This window comes from Charadrius vociferus, unplaced genomic scaffold (genome assembly GCF_000708025.1).
Source record: "Charadrius vociferus isolate BGI_N301 unplaced genomic scaffold, ASM70802v2 scaffold263, whole genome shotgun sequence".
NCBI lineage: Eukaryota > Metazoa > Chordata > Aves > Charadriiformes > Charadriidae > Charadrius > Charadrius vociferus.
In genome coordinates, this window is record NW_009647769.1 from 2,055,396 (window position 1) to 2,065,789 (window position 10,394).

The 10,394-nt window shown below is 39.3% G+C and overlaps 1 protein-coding gene across 1 annotated transcript; it reads left to right on the plus strand.

Annotated features, from left to right (window-relative positions):
• Positions 1-1,452: 1,452 nt before the first annotated feature.
• SPRYD7 (SPRY domain containing 7) lies at positions 1,453-10,089 on the plus strand. The gene is made up of 4 exons (XM_009882369.1): positions 1,453-1,570; positions 4,603-4,769; positions 6,495-6,597; positions 9,371-10,089. The coding sequence occupies exons 2-4, from the start codon at positions 4,683-4,685 to the stop codon at positions 9,466-9,468; spliced, it is 288 nt and encodes a 95-aa protein (XP_009880671.1). The 5' UTR covers positions 1,453-1,570; positions 4,603-4,682; the 3' UTR covers positions 9,469-10,089.
• The last annotated feature ends 305 nt before the right edge of the window (positions 10,090-10,394 follow it).

Here is a 10,394-nt window from a genome sequence, read left to right on the forward strand (position 1 = left end):
GGGGCTGCGTGTCCCCGGGACGCTGTCGGCGGGAAGCTTGAACGAGTGGGCGGTCGGGTCGTTTTAATACGGTCCGGCCCTTCGAGTTTATCCTCTCTCCTCCCAGTGAAGCGCTCTGGGACTGTCGGTTTATGGGCTGCTTTGTTAAAAGGATTTGGTAGTTTTCAGGAAAAAAATAAAAAAATCTCACTTTGGTTTAAATTCAGTGGAAGCGCATCAGGGGAATGAGCGTGTGGGATGTCTGAGGCGGGAACGCTGCCTGACGGGGCTGAAGAGCTTGGTCGGGTTAGGCAAGGGATGGTGGTTCCGAGCAGAGCGGGTGAGTTATGGCAATGAATCACAGAATCACAGAATTTTCAGAGTTGGAAGGGAGCTCTAGAGATCATCTAGTCCAACTCCCCTGCTAAAGCAGGATTGCCCAGAGCACATTACTCAGGACTGCATCCAGGCGGGTCTTGAAAATCTCCAGAGAAGGAGACTCCACAACCTCCCTGGGCAGCCTGTGCCAGTGCTCTGTCACCTGAACCGTAAAGAAGTTTTTCCGTGTATTTGAATGGAACTTCCTATGTTCCAACTTGTGCTCGTTGCCCCTCGTCCTGTCACTGGGAACCACTGAAAAGAGTCTGGCTCCATTTTCCTTCAGATGCAGAAGGAGCAGAGGCATATGGAGACTTGTCCATACCGCTCTCTGAGCATCATCCTTTGGGTGAACTATCCACAAAACCATGCCCGGGCTTTGTTGAGGAGAGAAGTTACCTGGACCAGCTGCAGCAGAGCTGGGGAAAGAGCTGGGAGAAAAGCAGTGGCCGATCTGGGGTCCAGTGCAATTATTAACCTGTTTTTATTCAGTTGTATCAGTGGATCTTGACTGCCTCCCATGTTCTTGACTATGACAACAGTGCTTAAAGATGAAGTCTTCCACTGGAGAAGGAAAACTTAGCAGAGGATTTTTTTTTTCCACTCTGTGTTAGCAGGCATGTTTCTAATAAAATGATTTTTTCAGAGAATAATTAAACACTTTGCAATTCCATCAAACATTTCTACCCGATGTGCCTTTCCTTCTCTTTGCAGATTTTTTTTTTCTAGTGTATAGAGGCATGGTACAGGGCTTTGGTTTCACAGTGAACCCTTTCTGACTAAATTGTAAGTTATCCTTCTGATGTGGCTGAGCAAAGGTTGTAATCAGCATGGTGCCGTAAAACCCAAGAGGCGAAATTAGAGCAGCGTATAGATTTTAAATAAATAAACCCTGGTTGAAAGATGAACTAGCCTGTAAACAGCCTTGCTTTTCTTACTTCAAAGTGTGGCCCATCGTCATAATTCTCATAGACTAATGAAGCTCTTACTTGGGGCAGAAAGAACAAAAACTGTTCTCAATGTTTAGGACTTTTAAGGGCTGCTTCCAGACTTATAAAAATGTTTTCAAGTTTTGTGGGTTTTTTTCTTCTTACAGGAACAGATGTCGTCATTGTTAAAAATGGCAGAAGAATATGTGGCACGGGAGGCTGCTTAGCCAATGCACCTTTGCATCAGAACAAGAGCTATTTTGAGTTTAAAATCCAGTCTACAGGTTAGTTAGCAAAAATGTACAACTTTAGACTTGGAACGTATGTCAGATTGCCTGCTGGTGGTCATATCTCATATACCAAGCACATGCGTCTTTCTAATTGCATCCTTGAGCTTGTGAACATTGGAGAGTTTTATAAGTTGTCATTGTGTAAAAGGAAATTCCTCTTTTTTCTTTTTTTTTAAATTGTGGCTCTGAAATATTAAAAAGAATGGTAAGTATATTACTAAAGGAGTGCAAGTACTAAAACACCGTATTGTTTTGTATGCTGTTATATGCATGTTTTTCAGCATATTTTAGAAATGTTTTTTGGTAAATAAATGCTTATGACCACATAAAACACTGTAGCTATGAAGTATTTTTTAAAATAGTGTAGTTTATCCAGCAACATTTGCAGAAATTTGCCTACCTCCATTTGCTTTTAACATGCACTGTGTTTGCCCAAGCAAGGGTAACACTCCTTGTGCTACGTTTTGCTCTTCAAGTCAAATATGCAGCACTTATTCCGACACTGCCTTATCAAGAGGAGCCTTTTGGCACCCTCTTTATTTGTTTTGCACAGATCTAATGCAAGGCAGCTGAAAGTGAATGAAATTTGGAAGCATTATGCTTTTACTAATACGGTCAGCTTCACAAGTACAGAGTGCACTTCAGGCTTGCCTGTATTCTAACATTAAAAATCAGCCTGTATTTTTAAAAACAACAAATACTGTGAAAATGAAGCTGTTCTTTCCCTAAGTGTGTAGGGGGAGGGAAGAAGAAGGGAAGTGTTAGCCCGGAGACAGGCCTTACGATACCAGCTGGAGCTTGAACCTGGGGCTTTTTGGGTAAGGGTTGATTACATTCAGTTTGATTGGAGTGCAGGCAGCGTGAACATCCATCTGTCCAAAACACCTTGCAGTCAAGTCAGTTGTTTAGTTTTAAACTACGTGTAAACCTCAGCTCGGTCTTAACTTGGCAATTTTAGAATCTTTTCTGTTGGGGGAAGAATCCACTACAGCTGTTGTTCACATATGGCCATTACTCAGACAGATGCAATGTTCATGTTCTTATACTTAATTTGAGAAACACAGGAAATAAACTGTTCCTTATGAGCTGTGTCTCATGTATTCCTGTGCTCCAAGGCAGCAGAATTGTAGATCACTTAGCTTAAAACTTTGATTCCCAGAAGTGTCCCTGTGCAATCTATTAGGAGTCACCTATAGGGTTACTCTGACTATTGGAAAGTTTTCTGAAGTCTAATCTGAATCTTGTTCACGCTCTTGTCCTTTTCATTCTGAGCGCGCAAGTATTAGAATAAGTTGTTGTGCAATTTTGTCTTGAAACTCATTTCCTTATATTTTTGCTTCCTTTTAGCCTTCTGTAGATTAAACAGTCCCAGTTTTTTTCATTGTCTTTTTAGAGATGATGTTTTTACACTTCTGTTTGCCTTTGTTTCTTCTAGAATAGCTGTAATTGACCAAATTTGTCATAGGATCCTAGAATGATAGGTATGACGCTTAAAATGGATGCAGCAGTAGACATCCTTCGTCTGCTGTACATACAATATGTCTGCTTTATATGTGCCATTACATCCAGAAGTTTTTCACAACAGTATGACATAGACTATGCTTAGCATGTGGTCAGTGATAACCCCAAAATTATATTCTGTGAACTGGTTGCCAAGCCACTACTGTATTTGTGCGGCTTACTATTCTTACTTACTTGCTGTTCTTCGTTAATTCAGGAAAAGCAAATGCATTTTCCCTATTTCAGACCTCTTAACCAGTTTGTCAGGATCATTTAAAACTTGAGGGGCCTCTGAAGAGCTTGCAGTCCTGTCAGGTTGGTATTGGCAGCACCTTTAATAAGCACATTGTCACGTTAACCAAGTCATTGATGTGAATACGGAACAGTATCTGACCTTGGGCATTCAATACAAAACCTCAAACCTTACTTGAGTGATCTTTCTTGATTTGATGGGGTGCTACTGATGAGTAGTCCTGTAATACAGTTTTCTAACCAGTTGTGCATTCCTATTGCTCTAACTGTCTAGACCATGTTTTTGTAATTTGACTATTTCAATGTTGTATGAGGTTCAAAACCATCACCAAATCAAGATCTATCATATTTACCATTTCTTCTTTTTCCCTAAGACTAGTCTAACCAGCTGGAAAGGAAAATTGTATTGTTCACAAATCCATGCTAGGTGGATTTATTTTTTACATCCTCCTACAGTCTCAGGGTTTGTTTTCAGTATTTTTCTGGGAATAAAAGTTAAGCTAGGTGGTTACATTTCTCTGGACCCATCTTTTTCAGGATGGATGCAGTTTATCTTCAGTCTCTAGAGACTGCTTGTACTGGGCCTGGCCGGGAGGGAGTTAATTTACTTCAGATCAGCTCCTATGGTGCTGTGTTTTAGATTTGTGACCAAAACAATACTGATAGTGCACTAATGTTTCAGCTGTTGCTGAGCAGCGTTAGAAAAGGCCTTTATGCTGTGTTGTTTCTCACTCTGCGCCCTCAGTGAATAAGATTGGGGGCGCACGAGAGGTGGGGAGGGGACACAACCAGGTGGATGACTAACTAACCAAAGAGATATTCCATGCCACATAATGTCATGCTCAGCAATAAAAGGGAGAGGGGGCGTTTTAGGGAGGTTAGCCATCCTTTTTGCTTGGGAATTGGCTGGGCATTGGTCTACATGTGGGAGGTAGTCATTGCCTTTGCATAGTTTCATTTTGTTTTCTTTCTTTCTTTCTTCCACTTCTTTGCTTATTAAAAAAAAATATCTATACCCACGAGTTTTCTTGGTTTTACTCTTCCTTTCTTCGTCTGTGCCACTGGGGGCTGTGGGGGGAAGTGCATGAGTGGCTGGGTGGTACTTAGCTGCCTAGCAGGGTTGACCCACAATAGTCCTGGTATTTCCAAGAGATATTTACTGGTAGTACTGCCATGGCACTAGTTAAAAACACATTCTTTATGCTGTCCTGCTTCAGTCAAGTAGTCTTCAAAATAATGGCTTTTTTTCTTACTGTCTTAATGTCACGTTTTAGGTATTTGGGGTATTGGAGTTGCAACCCAGAAAGCAAACTTGAATCAAATTCCACTTGGTCGAGATGTCCATAGCCTGGTGATGAGGAATGATGGAGCTCTCTACTATAACAATGAAGAGAAAAATAGACTACCAGCAAACAGCCTTCCTCAGGAGGGCGATGTGGTGGTGAGTTTCTTAAGGCTTCTTTATCTTCCTCATCTATTGCCAGATTACTCTTATTTACTGCTTGGTGGTCAGACTGACTATTTCGGTCAAATTGTTCGGCTTGCATCTCCCAGTTTGGAAAGAGCTGATACAAAGTCCTGTTGTATTTGAATGGATCGGCAGCCTGGATACCAGTGGACTTCATTCTCAGCATTGATATTGTCCTGGTTTCGGAATGAGGGACAGACTTTACCAGTGTTTGAAAAGCAGCCTTGAATGCTCTGTTGCACTCTGGTTGCAATATCTACCTGGTGGATAACTCCCATCCCAAGGATCCTACGTTGTTTGAGATGAAACCTTCCTGAACAAATAACGTGCTGGATGGAGTGCATTACATAGCTATGCACCATACCCAGCTGAACTCAAGATCCCGTAGCTGACTGGTGAATGGTTAGAAGGACAGAGCTGAGCAGAGATAGGTCCTGGGTGACAGATGAATTGTATTTTTATCCAAACTTTTGTAGGGAAGGAGCGATATTGAGTGGGGAGGGGCCAGTGCTCACTGGGAAAATGATTAAGAATGAGAGCAAACAGAGAAGCTTACGATTTTTTTTGTACCTTATTATTACAGGTTCTCAAAACATCTTAAAGGGACTTTATTGAAAGGGTTTTGTGCTACTGCTGTAATTTTCTCAATGTCCTGTTAGAGATGTACTTTCAAAAATACATGGGAGCAATACAATGAAATTTACACCATTTATCACCACTACTTTTCCTTGCTGGGTAACCTAACCTTAGCAGTTAAAAGTTTCATCTTTAGAAGCCCCAAACAGCTAAGGTTGACTCCTCTACACTTTACCTTCAGATGCTGTATTAGAAGTTTCATCTTTAGAAGTCCCAAACAGCTAAGCTACACTTTACCTTCAGATGCTGTATTATTTTAATCCCCTTCTGAAACTGTTTTTTTGGAGGGTTGCAGACTCTTTCAGGATTTGGTCAACCTATGTAGTCTAAACAGCTTCAACTAATCACAAAAAAGTAGCTGATGTGTTACTGCTAATTCCCTACTTTTCATAAATTTCAATTTATTTTGTTCTGTCCTGAAAATAAATTTCTGAAGCAATGTATGACAACACAAATTGTCACACTCAGCCATACCAAAACAGTCAGAAAAATCATTTAGCTAACAATTAAGTAATTTATTACCTTGTTAGTGTTTGCTTTCTGCTCTGTAGTCGGCATATTTATACCGTTGTGTATGAGTCCGTGGTCTGTTGATGCTGGCAGAGAAAATGAGCTGAGAGAGGTTTCCATATGGAAGTATGGACGGATAAACTCAATTCATAGCATCGCTATTTATTAAAGTTCTTTCTGTGAGGAGATATAAACAAGGAGATTGCAAACTGCTTAATATTCAAAATCATTGAAAAATTTATGTTTCTTTAACATGGTGAAGAATAGTCTGGAAATTTGTAAACGGTCTTAAGTAAGATGTGGTGTGCAGTACTGTGCTGCATCCAAATTGAATGGGCGTTAAGGAATCCCGAGTATTTGAAAATACAAATGTTACTGGTCATTTATTAACTTCTAGTCCTTTGCAGGAATATTTCAGGTGAGGTTTTCTAGGATGCTGTGGTTTGCATAATAGTGTTAAAGTTTGCCTGTAGCTAAGAAAGCTACATTAAGAAGCAATCTTAAGTGTATAAACTTGTTGATGCTTTTTTGTTAATTTTCTGTACTTTGTAGGGCATTACATATGACCATGTAGAATTAAATGTATATTTAAATGGGAAGAACATGCATTGTCCAGCTTCAGGAATCCGCGGGACTGTCTATCCAGTGGTCTATGGTAAGTCAAAGATTTTCAAATTGTTTCACAGTATGGATAATATTTTTGTACCAAGTCTGTCTTCTGACCCCTGTATTATTCTCTCACTTAGATGGAACACACAGCAATCATTTATTTTTGGCAACTACAGCGATAAATTGCATGAAAATACAAAACTAGGAGAATACAAAAGTATATTTTCGCTTCATTTTTAATGCTGCTTAATAGCTAGAAAACAAAGCCCCACTTACTGACTTCTTACAGTGTCTACATCCAATAAGCTGGGGAGTTATTGCACTCGGTCTAAAAATTGCCAGGTAAAAAAACTGTGAGGCAGATGAAAAAAAGAAAAACAACAAATTCAAACTAATGTAGATTTGTGGACTCATCTGGTTTATCTCTGAAGCTTGGTATTTATGTCTGTTAATTTCACATACTTCATAAATGCATTCAGTGTTAAACATTAATAGATACTGAATTGTTATTTGTATTTTTTTATGGAAGTAATAACTTTAACAGCTGCTTGCTGTGTAGTGGTACAGCTCTTTGCTGCGATACCAAATTGATGCCCAGTTTTGAAATCCAACAATTGGTGAGCGAACTGTGGTAGCTGTTTTGCCAGCAACCATCAATACAACACAGCAGTTTTGAACAAGAAACCAATACTGTATCCAATTAATCCCTGCATAGGCAGCTTAAGAAAGAATTTATGAATTATAGAAGCTGGAATTTGTCCAAGACATGTGCTAACAATTTACTCTTCCAGAACTTGGTGGCGGTTTTGTACTTCCCAAGTAGTTAGAATTCTGTTTAACATCTCATCTGAAAGGCAGCGCTTCCCCTAGCTCAGTGCATAATCGATGCTACGCTCTGGGTTGGCTTGTAACTTACAGTGAACGATAACTGCTCATCGGATTCCCTGTGCTACACCTACAGCCATCTCCAGTTTATCTTTATTCCCGTGTGAGCTTCATCTAAGTAGTAGCCTCTTCCAAAATAATTTTGCTCTTGAGATATCATTAACTTATGTGATGGGGATAATTTTTTTCATTTCTTGGTTGGTTCCTAGTGAACTCTTGGCATGTTCCCACTTATATCTTGATACACTTGTAACATTGAATTTTATGAACAGGAAGAAAATAATCTAGATGTGTTGTAGAGCCTTTGAAGTCTGTAAATGTAGCTGACAAATTCTATCTTTCCAAGCTATTAGAGTGAAAATTTTATATGGTCATTTTGTGATGTGTTCTTCAGCCACATGATGGCGCTGCTAAAATGCTGTGGCAGACGGTAGCTGCCCTGCGGCACTGCGGGATCTCCTGCAAAAACCTTGAGCAGCCGGAAGAGAGTTGCTGTGTGATAATTGCTTGTAGCATCTTCCCTATATTTTGGAAATGGTGTTACATAGCATGGAGAATGCAGGCTTCTTTCAGAAGACATTTGATGGCATGTTAGCCTACTGTAAATATCTTTTTCTCTCACTAAAGTTCCATGCCTGGAGAGTGCACTGACCTTTCATTGCCAGGCTCCTATTATCATTTCCCACAAACGAGCATAATTTCATTGTAATTATCATGCCTCCTACATATATAACAATTGCAGTCTACAAATTGCTTTTGCGTGGTACTTATTTGGTATAAGCTTCAACTATAAATGTCCTGAATTTAATGTGAACTTCTAGTCATGTGAAAGCATTTGACCATAGAGAAGAGAGTTTCTTAAGCGTTTACCCTATCCATAATTCAGACTAGAACTATAGATATCTTTTTAAAAGAGACATGACAGAGCAGGCAAACACGGTGTCAAGCCTGAATGTAAAACAGAGAAGTGGTTGTTCCCTACAGCAGCTGTACCTCAGGCACTTTTGCAGAAGTGAGATGCAAATGCTGCGTAAGTACTACAGAACTGTACAAGTATATTAATAGGAGTTTTAATTGAGCCTAGGAGGGAAAAATTCCTACCTTGACTCCAAGATATCTAAATTCCAACCCAAAATATGAACATGAAGCTTGTCTATTTTGATCTAATGTTGCTAGTGTACCAGGTTTGACTTGGAAGAAGCTGACTTTGAAAGAGATCTTGATTTTCTGACTGGTTGGGCATTTCAGTTTGCTAATGCAACACATGAAAGCTCTGCTCTGAAAATCCTCAGAGGTTTCTTTTCTATATTCTACATTGAAGGATAGACACACTTGTGTCTCAGGTTATGCAGGGGGTCCAAAACTGGGAGAGGTATTATAAAAAAAAACATTAAAAAACATTAACTTAAGCACCCAAAGAATCTCTCTTTGGATCACGTGCTAAAACAGGTGGTCTAACACCAACCATTGCAGACATCTAAAACCTTGTAAACCTCCAGAAAAGTCATCACAGACAGCTGACACTCCAGCAGAATTAGGAAGTGGACAGAAAAATATGCAGCTGAGGAGGTGACAGCCCTGCAACATATATCTGGTAGTGCCCTTAATCTGTAGATTTCCAGAGAAATAGAGTAGAAAATTTGGTTGGAATTGCCTGAATTCTTGCTAACGCTCCCAGCAAAATCAGAGGTAGCATTCTCATTGACTTCACCAAGGACCAGTACCAACTAAAGTAAACAGCAGAAGAGAGATTTGCTCTCCTTGGGTGTGTATAGGGCTTTAGCAAATTTGTTGAAGAGATTTCTTTTAATTGTATATATGTAATGGATGTATTGGAGAATATGTGTCGTGATTTGAACATAATATATAATCTAGTCAGATGGTGTAATAGAGGATCAAACTGTAAGTGTTCCTTCTCTAATTCTTTTCTGCAGTTGATGACAGTGCCATTCTGGATTGTCAGTTCAGTGAATTTTATCATACACCTCCACCAGGGTTTGAAAAGATCCTCTTTGAGCAGCAAATCTTCTGAATGTCTTCATACCGAAAATTTGCACCCTGCACTGTTACAAAAGCTTTGTCATCTTAAATAAAGCTTCACATTACTTTTAGGAAACATATCTGTATTTTTAGTAAGTACTTGTGACCGTTGTCTGCAGAATTAATATGTTAACTGCAACGTCAGTTAACTGTGTTGCAAATACAAGATTTCTGACAATGTTTTGTGGTTGAAAATCAGTGTTTTGGGGCAGGGTTTTTTCTCTGATTTATACTTGATGCATAAGGAGACTGACAGATATTATTGACATCAGTATTACATTCAGTATTTTGAATAAACTGGAGCTCTGTAAAACCAATAGTTCTTATGCATATGATAGCTATGGAGATGGATAGTTCTCAAGATGTTTTCCCAACTTTTTTTCACACAGAAGTTACGTACTTTGTTGAAAGGAAGCACTGTGTTTCTAGTCTGTGATTTGGAGTTGCGGTGTCCCAGTTGTGCACAATGACTAATAATACGATGACATAACTAGCAGATAGATACTTTTTTTTTTTTTTGGCAAGGTGTAATTTAATCCATTCCCTCAATCTTACACTGGCAAATATATAACTTATCTATTTCTCCTAGCTTTTCATTTGCTTTTATTGTGACAAATAACAGGACACTTTCTAGTAATACTTTTTTTGTTGATCCTTAAAAAGTAAAGCTGAACACTTACCTGTGTGTTTGAGGACCACCACGCTGTATTACTCTGGTAGAAGAGTACGTACAGATCACTCAGCTTGGGTATGCAAAGAGCCAGCTGAAGGGTATGGGATGTTACGCTGAAGCCTTACATCTAAACTGTAAATTAGATTATTCTTTTATGGAATGTTGTATTTAATTTCTTTGTGAATCATTTATAAATGATTAATGGCTAAGACATTGTTCTAAAATGTGATGCCCTTGAATATAAA